At 43.0% G+C, this 15,126-nt stretch overlaps 1 protein-coding gene across 1 annotated transcript in view; it reads right to left on the bottom strand.

Moving 5' to 3' along the window:
• Positions 1–15,126, bottom strand: part of Ugcg (UDP-glucose ceramide glucosyltransferase) — a 33,343-nt gene that overhangs the window by 7,100 nt on the left and 11,117 nt on the right. The window contains exons 2-5 of the mRNA XM_031377532.1: positions 7,030–7,171; positions 2,816–2,918; positions 1,224–1,325; positions 504–616 (exon numbers count right to left, since the gene is read on the bottom strand). Of these exons, the coding sequence (XP_031233392.1) occupies positions 504–616; positions 1,224–1,325; positions 2,816–2,918; positions 7,030–7,171 (460 nt within the window). The remainder of the gene's footprint in view (positions 1–503; positions 617–1,223; positions 1,326–2,815; positions 2,919–7,029; positions 7,172–15,126) is intronic.

The raw sequence follows: 15,126 nt of genomic DNA, 5'->3' as shown, positions 1-15,126 counted from the left end.
GAGGCAGAAAGATAGGAAATGGGAGTAGAGAGAGTCAACAAAAATTGCCATAAAGGAATCCAGAGCTTTGTATATTAATTTCAAAAAAGAAAATGTTTCTTAAGATATTTATTTAAAAAGGAAATAAAGGGTTTTTTCTTTTAACTAGGACTTGCATGAACTTTTTTTCTTTTTTTTAAATACTTTACAATATGTCACCAAATACCTTTCAGTTGAAAAGAACATTATATAAGGCAATAGTCTGGAGTGAACATCTAGAATGCAGTGAAGATGCTATGGAGGGAAAATGCGTGTTTAGCTGGGGGTAGGGCCACCAGACATCCCCTATGCACAGCCATAGGGGCAGCTCAGCAGTAAGAGACCCCAGGGACTTGAGAACTGCCTCCTAGGAACAAGAGTGCTCTCAGCAGGGTCCCTCCCACGGGCAGCAGAGCTGAGGTCAGGAAAGCAGGGCCGAGGCAGGAGGGGCTGTGACGAGCATGCTCTGTAAGCCCTGCACTTACCTGTTCTAAGGTGGCAGCAAAGCCTTGTCTGTCGGCTACATACGGGAGCCCATGTACCAACCCCACTTTCTCTGTCATCTGATTGACCATGTCAGTTAATGTGTCTGGAATGACTAATTTAGGGGGGGGGAAAAAGGTGAAAACAGAGAAAGAAAAAAAAAAAGAGAAAAGTTTTGTGAATTATACTTAAGTTATAATAAAATATATTCTTTTGGACATTTGGATTTAATAAATATCAACCACTTATTCTGAGAATATAAAACTTCAAAAAGCTACACATTTTTGCCCAAGAGAAACTTCTTGCTATAACCATCTAAATACATTTTGGGGGGGGGGGTTGTTTTTTTGAGACAGGGTTTCTCTGTGTAGCCCTGGCTGTCCTGGAACTCACTCTGTAGACCAGGCTGGCCTCGAACTCAGAAATCTGCCTGCCTCTGCCTCCCAAGTGCTGGGATTAAAGGCCTGCGCCACCACTGCCCAGTGATCCTTCAGTTTTTAATGGTTGAGATTTTCTCTTCAAAATGCAAAGGTTTTAATACATGTACCATCTAGGTTAGGTTAAAAAAATTAAAATCTTACCAAGTACACCTAACATATACCATACATGATGATGGAGTAAGTTATTGGGCAAACACCACAGAATGATAAATAAATATTTTCAAGATGTTTTTGGCAGTCTATCACCAAATGAATAGTTTTATAAAATAGGACAAACCTCACCTCTTATTCCGCTATCACAAATCCATATGAGATCATATTTTGCAACTTCATATGCAGGCATCAAATTATTAATTTTAGGATTAATGCCAACCTTTTTGCCACCTAAAAATGCAAAGGCACAACAGTAAGACATTCATAGAGCTGGAAATGCTAAAAAGATACAGGACGGAGAGAGAAATCGAGTCCTGACAAGTTTCATAATTTAAAATTACCCATAACTCATAGTAGAAATTACTGTAAAAATTACTCATTCACAAAAGGAGTTTTTAATTTCTTTGAAAAATCTAGGCTCTGTTTTCTAACTTGCAAATTCTTCCACTAACTTGATGAACTGATACCTAATGATAATTGGATGATACAATGATATTATAGCAGCCATGTGCTGAGTATCTGCAAACTGCTGAGATCACTCATCACAAATCAGTGTGTTAAGTATGCATGTTAATTAATTTGATTTAGCCATTCTATAATATATACATATCTTAAACCATCATGCTACATAATACCATATTATAAACACATTTTATCTAGTGGTAGGGAATAAATGCAGACAAAACCAACAAACAAAAAGTCCACAGGACTCATTTTGAAGTTACCCTACTTACAACAATAGGAGAAATTGACTATCAGAGTAGAACACAGGCCATGCCCACTTTTACACAGAGAAAAGACCACCATTAAAAAACACCTTAGAAACAAAATAATATGGGAACCACGGGGAGGGGCAGCTATAGCTCAGGGCCATTTGAAGGGCTGTATGGAAACCTAACCCAGTAGAAGCTACTCCAGATGGCTAGGTATATGAAGGAACTCTAAAGGAAATCACCAAATAACCGGAGCCAAAGCCGCAGACAGACACCTCTCTCCACCGAGTGAAACCTCAAATGCTGGGAATGGGGTACATCTAATCAAGTTGTTGGCCACTGGGGCTCCATGACATCCCCCACACAACCTAGGCTACTACAAGGCTCTCCACTAACTGCTGGTGAGGCCCCACAGTTGAAGACAGCACCTATGTAACTCACTGAACATGAAGAAGTCGAGGCCTATCTACAGCCTTCACCCCTGCTGGTTAGTGTTCGTGGTACTGGAAGATACTCAGAGAACACCCGGAGGCAAACACTGGCTTGCAAGGTGCGCTGGTGGAACAGCCCAGGAAAGTTGTGAAAGTAACCACCAAGCATCTAATTGTAACTGAAGCATACTCTGTTAAGATGGAAGCCACGCCCAGCACTCCTCCGGTGGCCAGAGTCTTACACTAGATAAACCATGGACCAAGGGGTAGACAGAAATAGAAAAGGGAAAAGAAGTTAGAAGACAACAATAACTACTACTTCTACTCACACCTGACTACTGAGTAAGATATTATTTTTGTGTGTGCCATTTGGTAACCAAGACCTTTTTTTTTTTTCATAACTTTCCTTGAAGGAACAAAAATATCTTTTCCCCCTCCAGGAAACACACTCAAAGCAAGCATGCCATCTAACAATTTACTGAGGGCCTTGTACCCTAATGTAGAGCTGGATACAGGAAGACTTACTGATAGTTAAAACTACCCAAGTAAAATGGCTAACGTAGACTTTGTTACTTACCTATAAACAATCTAGCATCAACATTTGGGTATTTTCCAAGCAGTTTCTTACATACATCGATAGCTGGATCATCATGGTCTTGCACACAAAGGAGTATTTCATACTAGTCAAAAGAAAACATTGAACATTAAGAAACCTCTGTTAGCATGTTTAGAGTGATCAAAAACTAAATGAAAGGGAAAAAAAGGAACTGTGTACATAAAGTTTAAGAGTTTAGGGAGGAATCCTGAGGGACCCAGCTGCTTATGCAAGTGTTGCTTGGGTGGAGACTGCTTCTCCAGATCAAGGACCTGTCTGCCAGCAGCAGGAAGAGCCTGGAGTGCCTGAGGTTGACACCTGTCAATTCTATGACGGGCCCTGTCCCAGTGACAACCTGCGTATCAGGTTTGTTCACAACCTGCACCATTTAACATGCACTCAAAGCTTACAGGACGTGCAGGAGTGTAAAAAGCTACACTAAAAAGGAGCAAAACCAAGCACACTTCCTCTTCTGCAGAAACTCTGCCCAGAGTCCAGCCTCGCTTCAGGAAGGTCCTACAAATGGTAAATAAAGCCCATAAAGGACAAGATGTGATTACATTCCTGGCTTGTTTTTTAAATTTTATTTTACTGCTTAAATTTTTTTTTAATAAAATAACATTTGACTGACGTTTACTCCCATGAAAAGCATGCTTCACTGACCTCATGAGTATGGAAACATCCAGAATCTCATTTTGCGCAACGCTATGCTTAGTTAGAAAGGCATCCCTGAAAGCTCAAATGGCCCTGCCAAAACCGCCCAGTAACTCTGGAAGTGCTTTAATCACAGGGGCGGACTCAAGCCACGGAGAAGCCCATCCTGATTTACTTACTTCTACTGATAAGTATATAAAAGCAAAAAGCAGAAACAAGATACTCGTAATGCCTTTAGCATGCATCTTACCTCGCCAAAATACTGGCAGAAAAGAAATCTGTGGTTGAACACAAGAGAACCAGGACTAAAGTCAAGAAAGGTTTCATCAATAAGGTGGGGATTTTTTTTTAACTTAAAAAAAAAAACCTTAATAACAACTAAGCAGATGGTGAAAGTGGGGGCATCTTCTCATGATCTCTACCATTTACGATTCTATCCAGTATCCACTTCAGTGATGACTGATCAAGTGCTACTCAGGAAGGGTTCAGCCAGTCATAGTCATCTGGCCTCAAAAGACCAGATGAAAGTCAGAGAGAGCAAAGGGTGCCAACCCTACCACACTCCTGAAACTTCCCAGAGGGCCGAGTCTATAAGCAGCCCTGACGTCTCAGAACACTTAACGGAGGAAGACTGTGTCCTTGATAGTGGCGATTAGAAAGGCTAAGTGACTTTTTAAAGGGCCAAGTAACAGCTAGCTTTCCTCCTGTCTACTAAGCCACACAGCCAGGCACACCCTAGAGGATTCCTTACTGCTTTATAATACTACTGCTCAGCAGGTGTGAACAGCAAGGCGGAGGAGGGAAGTACTTCTGAGCACCAAGACTCTGTAAGACACGGATGGACGGAAAAGGCGTACTGTGGCTTCCTACCCAAGCAAGACAGAACTTTATAAAATGTAATAGTAAAATACACTCGATGGGAAGAAAAAAAGATAAACTGGCTCACACCAAAATCTTAAAAAAAAAAAATCAACTTTTCGCCGTGTGTGTATCTCTCTGTGCAGGTTTCCAGAGTTAGAGTTATGGGCAGTTGTGAGCCCATACTGATACTGGCCTGATGCCAGTACCAGGAATTAAACTTAGGTCTTCCGCAGGAGCAGTCTGCTCTCTTAACTACTGAGTTGCCTCTCTAGTTCCATAACAACATTTTTTGAAGGGAGATATAGAGCTCATTGTTATTTCATCACAAGGCTTGATAAAGCTTCCAATCGTGATTATACCTTTCTCAAACTTAATCCCAAAATTAAAAACAAAAATGTGTTTATTAGCCACCCTGCAAATAAAACTCAATTCACATTATCCAAGAGCAGACACTTCAGACAGGGTTAAAAAGGGAAAAAAGAATTCTAGCAAACTGAAGAGTCACTGTTTTCTGAAGCATCATATGGTAGTGAGGCATCATCACCTCTGTATCCTCATGGTGTGTGGAGAACCATTTTATTTGCTAGGAATCTCTACGCTGAAACAGTTATAACTGGCTAAACACTAGATGTGGTTAGATGCTTTCCTAGCTAATACACAGAATAACTTTTTGGGTGTTTTTTATATTCTAAAAGACTAGGCATATATACATATTAAAAACATGATACATACTGAAAAATATTCCTTCACGATATTTTTAGAAAGACTGATTTTCTAAATCTTCAGGAGATGGAAGAGCTAGTGAACTACTGATCTAGACTATAGGCTCGGGAGGGAGAAGGCAGCCCAGCAGCCCCTGAGACTGTAATCGATCACTTTCACCTTCTCTTTTCAGACTGTGAAATGTGCAAAGGCAAAAAGCAACATGGAGAACTACAATAAAACCTTTCAAAATTAAGAATACTTAATCCTTTGATATTTAAGAACTTAACACTTGAAATTACAGTACATGGAATGCTACCTTTTGTATTTATGAGTAAATTTAGATGCATAAATAACAATTTAAAAGTGTGTGAGAAAGCCTCTAACTGATTCAGACCTGTAGACATTAGGGAAGCAGAACTTGTCTATAGTAAAGACAAAATGCCATTCAGAACAGAATACCCAGGGCAGTTCTGGGAGCTGAAGCCAGGGCCTTGTACATTCTAAGCATACAGGGTTTCTCTGTGTAGCCCTGGCTGTCCTGGAGCTCACTTTGTAGACCAGGCTGGCCTCGAACTCAGAAATCGGCCTGCCTCTGCCTCCCAAGTGCTGGGATTAAAGGTGTGTGCCACCACCGCCCGGCAAGCATACACTCTTATTACCAAGCTATTCCCTAAGTCATGAAATGTGCTTTAATATATGAAATCATAATACTGCACATAAAGCAAAAATACCCACCCACCACTCCCCACCCCAATTTGCTTCATGGAACCAATAGTGGCCTCAAATTCTCTATGTACCAGGAACCATGGTTTTAGACCTGTCTCTCCAAACCTATGTAGCCCGGTGATGGATGGATTCCAGAGCTTCGTGCATGCCAGGCATGCGTTCTACTGGGGTACATCATACTCTTCAAGTACAAATATTTTAAATTACTATTTATAAAGAACTACTTTACATATCAGGTTTTATAGAACATGTTGTGTTTGAACTACAATAGAATATACATCCTGTAACAAAAGGGACTTAAGACTTTAGTCCCTACAACAGTGGCTGGCCCAGGGCAGGTAACAAGTTCATTTGTTAATTCATTTGTGTAACTTCTGAGAGAAGGAGCACGCATAGGAAGATTTTAAAGAAAATACCTTTGAACTCAAAGCTTTAAAGAGCAATTTTGAATATTTGTTTTCTCTACTCAGGAACTAGATGGTTTTGTCCTACATTTACCATTGTGTTAATGTTTTTAAAATAAAATATTGTCTGAACAAAAGTTTCCCTTAGATGTAGGAACCTGACAGATTTCTCTGGCTCTCTAATTCAGTAACTGAACTATACTTTGAAAGACTAGAAACTGTCTCTGGCATATGCTGTTATTCATTTCATACTAAAAATCAATACAATTTTCTCTTCTGCCAATTTAAATACACAAGGACATGATATAACATAAAAAGATCCACAGAGCGGGGCGGTGGTGGCGCACACCTTTAATCTCAGCACTTGGGAGGCAGAGGCAGGTGGATTTCTGAGTTCGAGGCCAGCCTGGTCTACAGAGTGAGTTCCAGGACAGCCAGGGCACAACAGAGAAACCCTGTCTCAAAAAGACAAAAACAAACAAACAAACAAAAGACCCACAGAACTAGGTCTCTGAACTCTGAGATAGGATAATGCAGAGGAACCAAAACGTGAGATACACTGCACATCAGAAGCACATGAGCGTCTAAGGGAGAGGCTGCACATGAGAGCATACGGGACCCTAAGGGACAGGCTAGGGTGTCTGCATAAGCAACACAAGTATCCTTTCATTCCCCAAAATTGGCCTTTCTTTACGTTCACTTACAGAATATAGGCTGGGAAAATGTCCAACTTTGATGATTATAAAACCTTAGGGCTTCTGCCTCATATACAGTGTTAAAATTCCCAAGATAAACAAGTAAACCCACGATGTAACCCATCTCCCATGGGTACAGCACTATACTTACTTTGGGATAATCCAGTTCAAAGAATGTCTCCAAGTTGTTGATTAGGTTAGGATCCACCCCCTTCAGTGGTTTCAGAAGAGAGACACCAGGGAGCTTGCTATACGGCTGTTTGTCTGTGGCCTTCTTATTGAGGTGTAACCGGCTAAAACACAAAAACAACACATGAGTTATTTCTAGAGGACGTGCTGGTGCTAAACCAAAAGGAAACACACACTGATAAGTCACTAAACAGAGCTGGGTTAAATATCTTAATAAATGCTTAAGCACAAGGGTCAGGAGAAAGAGAGGCAGGCAGAGAACAAAGTGGAGGCACACCCGAAAAGCATCAGGCTAGGCACCGCAAGGGAAGGGGCTTTTGCTTTGGGTATTTTTGTTCTTGTTTTAAGATGGAATCTCATATAGCCAAGGATAATCTTGAACCTTGAACCTCCTCCTACCAGCTTTTAAGTATTAGGATTATAGGCATGCATATCCATGTCCAGTTTGTGGGATCAAACCCAGGGCTTCATACATGCTGGGCAAAACCCTCTGCCAACTGTGCAACAACCCCCCAGCACCTAGAGAATTTCCAATGCTGACATCTTTCTGACAAGGAGATCTGGAAAGGAAGAGAAGACAAACCAAACGAGCTTCTAGTTTAGGAAACCCGGGAAGAAGGAAGGAAGCAGAATGGCTGTTCCCATGCTGGGCAGGCAGCAGTGAATGCTCCCTCGATGTTTATCCTTCACTGCTGTGCTCTTCTCAGTGCTTAGGAACCACGGGCTCACAGAGCAGGCACTCACAGACACTGAAGCGACCAAGGGCACGTCTCAGGGGTATAGTTCAGTGGGTGAGATGTTTGCTATGCATGAGGACTTGAATTCAGTTCCCCTCATGTAAAAAAACTAGGTGTGGTGTGTGAAATCCCAATGCTGGGATGTGGATACAGTGGCACCAGCAAGCCAGTGTAGTCAAGCAGTGCGCTCCAGGCTGAGGGAGAAGAGCCTGTCTCAGTAAAATGGATAAGATACCCAAAGTCAACTTCTAGCCTCTGCAAATACAAGGACAGTCATTCTCCACCCCCCACACACACACCCGAATAACAAATGACAGTATTTGCCAACACATAACTATCCTGCTTCTCAAACTGCCAAGAAGTAACCAAACAGCTATAAAAGTAGGTAAAACCTTTATATGTACTGTGTGTGCCAGAAGAATATGGGAGTGTGTAATGAGCGTACTTTAAGAACTGGAAAGATGAAATGTCTAATGGCAATAAGCTCAGGCTGGCAGGGTAGAAAAGAGGGTTGGAGGAAAAACAAAACCTCAGATTTAAAAACAAACAAAAAAATAAAGTGTCTTAATGACACCAGAAGATATACCAGCACCAGTGAGCAGATGGCTCAGGTTCACATCCCTGGTCCATGCCTAAGGTGTTACAGCTCCTAATGAGGGGCACCCAGCCACAGAGCAGGCCCCATCTCATCAGCCAGTCTCGGCAGCAATAAGATGCGGGAGCACTCCTGGATCTGTCTGTGATCCAGGGATCCAGTCATCAGCGAGGGTAGTAATGAGATGCGGAAGCACTCCTGGTTCTGTCTGTGATCCAGGGATCCAGGTGTCTCCGTGCTCCGACATCTCTGGAATCAGTGGCATCTTAGAAGTGCTCTAGCCACACAGTAGTCCTGCCAAGAATGTGCAAACCCACTGAGATCTTCCTCTAGGAGCGCAAAAGCCCGTTAGCGTCAGGACATGTGCAGTTCAAGGAACTGTACTACAAATGCTGCGAATGTGTCCACATTTGGAAGCGCACCAGTGGTCTGCATGAGAGAACCACATGCAGACCAGTCAGCTCAGGCCGGCTCCCTGAGGAAGGCAGGGTGCACCTCAGCAAACACCCGCCTCACTTATGTCCACAGAATCACCTCTGCTGAAGAAACCATGCTACTGACAATAGACAAAGCAGGAGCCCACAACTTAGCTCTTCAAACTTCTGCTCTGCAGCAGCAAAGGCTAGATGGCTGGCTGACCATCGCCCAAGGGTGGACTGACCACAGGCCGGCCGGGTGCTCTACTGCTGTACAATGACAAGAAACAGAAGAGAGTCTTTCAGAAAACATAAAACGTAGCCGATTTGACATTATCACGATACCCAAGCATGTGACTAGCAATTTATTTTTCATTGGAAGTACGTCAAAGTGCCACACCATGGCAGATTGGAACAATCTCAATTTTTTACTTCTTTGTCACTGACAGTTTGGAAAATATAGATCTACAGGGTACATCCACGGTGTTAAACACAACCAAAAGCAGAACCTGACACTAATGACCACAGACACACAAAAACATCATTTTCCCCATTGCTAAGAAAATAGCAGACTAGATGGATGTCCGCAGAAACCCATCTGGTAAAGGGCATCTATCTGGACTGCAGGCGTAAAGAAAAGTTCACATTGCAGTTTAGCTACCTGAACCCCATAATGTGGTTGAAATCATGAGAAATAATGAGTGCCACATATACACCTCTGTCACTCCTGTAGGGACTATGACTACTATGACTGCGGGCTGGACCCCAAGCTTGCCTTGGAGCTCCTACTAACAATACTATATCTTGTCAATCTCGAAAAAAGCCTGCTGTAAGAAAGGAATCTGTTTTGACACCCTTGTGTCTGGAATTCCTAAAAGACAAAGCAGAAAACTCTGGGCCCTGAGAGGAAGTTGGAGATGCTGCTTATCTTAGATTTTGTGACACGGGACATGAAGACTATGAGGACAAGTTTTCCTAGAAGACCTCTTTGTGGTCTTGGGCCTGGAGAAGGAACACGGCAATGCCAAGACAAGCAGGACTACATAAAAAGAACCAAGTGCAAAGCACCCTCCTGTGTCTGCAGTTCTCAACCTGTGGGATGTGAAACAAGGCTCTCACAGGGGTCACCTCAGATTGTCAGGAAACACGGATACTTATACAATGATGGCTCATAACAGTAGCAAAACTACAGCTATGAAGTGGCAACAAAATGACTTCATTGGGGCGGGGGAGGGGGTGTCACCAAACATGAGGAGCTGTCTTAAAGGGTTGCAGCATCAGACTAAACAGAAGACTGGACACAGCAGTAGAAGACAGAACTAGACACTGGATTTGAGGAAACTACCCCAAAATGCAGAGAGAGTAAAGTGCCCCTAAGCCCATCCAGAAATCATGAAGAGGATATGATGAAGATAACAGAATGAAAAGGTCTAAGGCTAGTAGCGTATTGGCCCTTCTTCACTCATCAAAGGGACATGTTTCTATCTGGACACCGTGTACTTTGGTCGACAGTCACTGCTCCCATTATTCTCTCTCACCCCTTTTTCTGTCCCTACCTGCCGCTAGAGTCCCCCCTTCTGTTTTCATCATACCTTATTACTGTTAGGCCTCAGAAGGTCAGAGGGTCCAGAAAGGAGCTCAGGCTGGATTATAAGAGGATTTCTGGTGGTTAGATAAAAGCCAGCATTCCTCAGGAACTTGTGAAACGGGTTCCCCATCCCCAAAAGGGGTCATTTCCTTGGACTCTGGAGAGGGGCAACACCAGCTGGCCTCCAGGTTCCCTCAGTCTCTGCTCACAAGTACTTGTTACACATCTCAAAGGCTGGTCCTTCTCAGCTCAGGCTTCCCTCCCTCCAGAGTCCCATTTGGTCTCTATCTATATAATGGCACAGACCCCACCTGCCCTCCTACCACTTACCGCTCCCTAGCTCCACTACTCTGTGCTCTCTTGCTTCTGGCCATGTCCAGTCTGCTTCTTTTTGTCTGCTCTGGATATTCTCTTACTCACAATAAAAATCTCTCCCCTAATAATGGAGCAATCATCTGGGCAGTGACCACTGCACCCCACACATACATTTATTGTTAGTATTATTATTATCATCATCATTTTGATTCTACATATGAAAAAAATGGTATTTGTCTGAGTCTCACTAATTTATCCTAAGATGATGATCTCCAGTTCCATCCACTTTCCTGCAAATGTCGCAATTTTGTTGTTCTCTAAGGCTGAATAAAATGTATACCATATTTTCTTTACCCATGTATCTGCTGATGGATAACTCGTTAGGCTTTGTAGCTTGACTCTTGCAAATATACCTCAATAAATGAGTATGTAGGCATATCTACTACATGTTGACCTGGATGTCTGCTGGTATTGACCCAAAAGTGAAATGAGTCATCTGGTAGTTATTTTAGTTTGAAGAATCCCCATACTGATAAAATCTGGTGATTCATTCCTACTGGTCCATTCTGTGCTAAAAAATTGTCTCAAATCTCTCGTGTGAATGTGCTGACCAATAAATTTATAGACAAACTCAGTGCCTTAATAATTCACTGTATCTGCAAGGCTGTAATTAAGCCAGCAGCAACGACCTTCTGAGCTAAAACGATTTTGCAACTTTTAGATTTGAGCATAAGCTTAGAGAAGCCCTCCTTTCTTTCCCCCCTTTTTATTAAGATATCTTGCTTTAAGAATACTGATACACGCAGGGCAGTGATGGCGCACGCCTTTAATCCCAAGCACTTGGGAGGCAGAGGCAGGTGGATTTCTGAGTTCGAGGCCAGCCTGGTCTCCAGAGTGAGTTCCAGGACAGCCAGGGATACATAGAGAAAAACCAAAAACCAAAAACAAAACAAAACAAAAAACAAACAAACAAACAAACAAAAATACTGATAACTGATATACTTCCTTTTTCTTGGAATTTTTTATATTGATAATGCACTTTTGTTCACTTCTAGGTTTATGGATAAAAAGAATTGTTGGAGGCCATATCCGAAATTTCTCACAAAATTAAAACCAAACCACTCTGTAGAACCTTAATAATTTCCTCTACTTCCATTTCTCTCTGCCTAACCAGTCCTTGCTATTTCTTTCTGTATCCCAAGGGATCAATATGGAGTACACCTTCCCTAGAATAAGCAAGCCCACTTTGGAGAACACTGTTTTGAGTTTATGTAATACAACAACTGACAAAGGTCTTTGGTGAGGGGTACTTGAAATAGTTATCAAAATCACAAAAGAATGTCCATTTAGTAAAAGCCAGGCAGATTTAGCACTATGCTTAACATTCTTTTATTGAAAAACAGACTGAGCCCCAGTATATGCTAGGTTACTGTTTGCACTTGAGTACAGACACACACATGTTGAACAGACACATTATCTACTGTCTGAGACTTGTAGTTTAAGATGGGGAACTACAAATTCCATACAACTCAGACATGTCAACAAAACTATGTCTAGAGCTAGAACAGGGTACCTTTGCCTATCATATCTATCACATACACAAAGAACCCCACAGACGGTGCCATCATACACCAAATCCATAGTTATAGTTTTCAAAATCGTGTAAAGAGGCCACTTGCTTAGTGGTCGGCAGGCAGCAAGGATCAGGCTCTTGAAGCAGGTGACTTGCTTGTTGCCGGGACCCTACTGGCACTTTTCCCTTCCGGGCTTCACGCTGGGAATCCAGTTCTGCTGAACCACTATTGCATACAGCTTGTCCTTGACCTTTCGTTCACACTGTTTGTTTTTATTGGTAACTAATGTAGAGTGACACATAAATATACAACTCAAGGAGTTTGCTAAGGCAAAAGCCCCTGCAGCCTGCGCCCAGGTCATAAACAGCAGCATTAGCAAGACCCCCTCTGCATGTCCCATTTTTTTCCCTTTTTACATCAGGCTTCTTTTGTTTACCATTACATTAGAGTGAGATTTGCTACACTGGTCATCTGTATCTTATACATCCATCCTCATTACAGAATTCCTTCTATTAATGTGCCCGCATCATCATCTACCTGCTGCTGATACCTGGTAGCTTTCGGTGTGAGGCTATTACAAACAACACTTTTAACTCTTTTAACTTTAACAAAGCATCAGAAACCCAGTCTCTCTGGACTTCAACTTTTAGACAAAATAAAGAAACACAAATTGGATTTGCCCTCCTACCCAAAAACATTCTGACAAAAATCTCAGAAAGGATGGTTACAGATACTGAGCACTAAGTCAAGGACTCCAGTGGTCATGAGACATGGGAGCCAAGGAGGAGAGCGCCACAACCAGGAAAATAGCCAGGACTCAGGAAAGTGAAATTCAAAATGTCTCCATCGTGTAAAAAGGGCCAGGCATGTGAAGCCCAGGGAAAACACAGTAGGCTGCTAAATCAGGATGCTGAAACCAGCCTGGGAATGTCACTGGGACTATAGCTTGTCCTCCTGGACACTTAAGGTCTGCTTTTCATTGTCTCTGTGCTTCTAAGACACCAGACTTCTGCTGTGTGCTCATCATCACAGTGGTTCCAGGTACTTAGAGCAGGTGTTTCTCACCTTGTTCAAATTAGTGCTAGAACAGGGTTCCAGCAAAGCTTGAACCTCCATGGAGGGGGTGTGAAGGACGAGGCTTTTGCTGGGTGTGGCCTGAGCGTGCGGTCCACTCCACTGCCCCCACCATTCCTAACTTCTGAAACACAAAGTGTGCTTTAGCACATCCCAACATGCCGGGTGGTGGTGGCACACGCCTTTAATCCCAGCACTTGGGAGACAGAGGCAGGCGGATTTCTGAGTTCGAGGCCAGCCTGGTCTACAGAGTGAGTTCCAGGACAGCCAGGACTACACAGAGAAATCCTGTCTTGAAAAACTAAAACAAAACAAAACAAAACAAAACAAAACAAAACCAGCATATCCCAACATGCTGGCCCATGCCTCTTCCCCGCTGTGAACTCTGCTTCCATTTCACAGGCAAGGTTGAAGAGATGACAAGAAATAACCAGGGAAGACCCAAATCAGATGACTGGGATTATGTTTGCTTTAAGTACCGGGTGGGGATAGACGGCAGGGTAAGATGCTCTAGCTGTCCAGAAGGACGAAAGCAAAGGAAGGCCACATGGTTTAAAACACCAGCAGCAAGGCACACAGGGACAGAGGAGCGACAGGAAATGCAGATCAAGAATCCACAGGGCTCCCAGGGACTGGACCAACATCCAAAAAATACATGCAGAGTGACCTATGGCACTGGCATAGGATATGCCATATGTGGCAGAGGATGGCCTTGTTGGACATCTGTGGGAGGAGAGGCCCTTGGGTCTGATGGTGTTTGATGCCCCAGTGTAGGGGAATGCCAGGATGGGAGGATGAGAGTGGGAGGGTTGGGGAGCACCCTCAGAGGCAGGAGGAGAGGGGATGGAATAGGGGGTTTCTGAAGGGGAGAACTAGAAAGGGGAAAACATTTGAAATGCAAATAAAAAAAAATATCTTTTTTAAAAAAAGAAGGAATCCACAGGGCTTGAGTGACCATGGAGGAAGAGATCATGTGGGCCTGATGATTCAGGGTTGGACTCAAGGAACACGTGGTGACAGCCATAAGATGAAAACAGCACACACAAACAAGTGAGCATGCACAAGCACATAAATAAAAACAGCAATAGATGATGCCAAGGAGACAGTTCAGGAAATGAAATGTTCACTATTATTAAGGATGCATGTGGTGAATCCTGAGCACTTTGAGCAAGGAGGCATCAGATGCAGCTCAGAAGGAGGCATCAGATGCAGCTCAGAAGGAGGCATCAGATGCAGCTGAGAAGGAGGCATCAGATACAGCTGAGAAGGAGGCATCAGATGCAGCTGAGAAGGAGGCATCAGATGCAGCTGAGAAGGAGGCATCAGATGCAGCTGAGAAGGAGGCATCAGATGCAGCTCAGAAGGAGGCAGATTTCTAAAAGCAGATTAAAAACTAAGTACCTAGAGCCAACAAGATGGCTCAGGAGATAAAAGGCAATTATTGCCAAGACTGGCAAGTCTTGGGTGCAGACCCAGGGACTCACACAGAAGAAAGAGAACTGACTCTTGAACGCTGCCCTCTGACCCCCACATGCTTACCATGGCATCCCCAAATACATATGCCACTAAGTACTACATAATTAAATACTACATAATTTAAAAAAACTTTACCAGAAGGAAAGAAAATTAAGTAAATGGGAGGTGATGCATAACAGTGAAACTGTTGTTTTCCTAAAACTACAGAATTGAGAGGAAGGCCCCAAGAGAGGCTGGATGGGACAAGAGGACTTTCCTGGGGGGGAGGGGGGGGCTTGTAATAG

This window comes from Mastomys coucha, unplaced genomic scaffold (assembly GCF_008632895.1).
Source record: "Mastomys coucha isolate ucsf_1 unplaced genomic scaffold, UCSF_Mcou_1 pScaffold18, whole genome shotgun sequence".
Classification (NCBI taxonomy): domain Eukaryota; kingdom Metazoa; phylum Chordata; class Mammalia; order Rodentia; family Muridae; genus Mastomys; species Mastomys coucha.
This window is presented reverse-complemented; position numbering and strand designations above follow the sequence as displayed.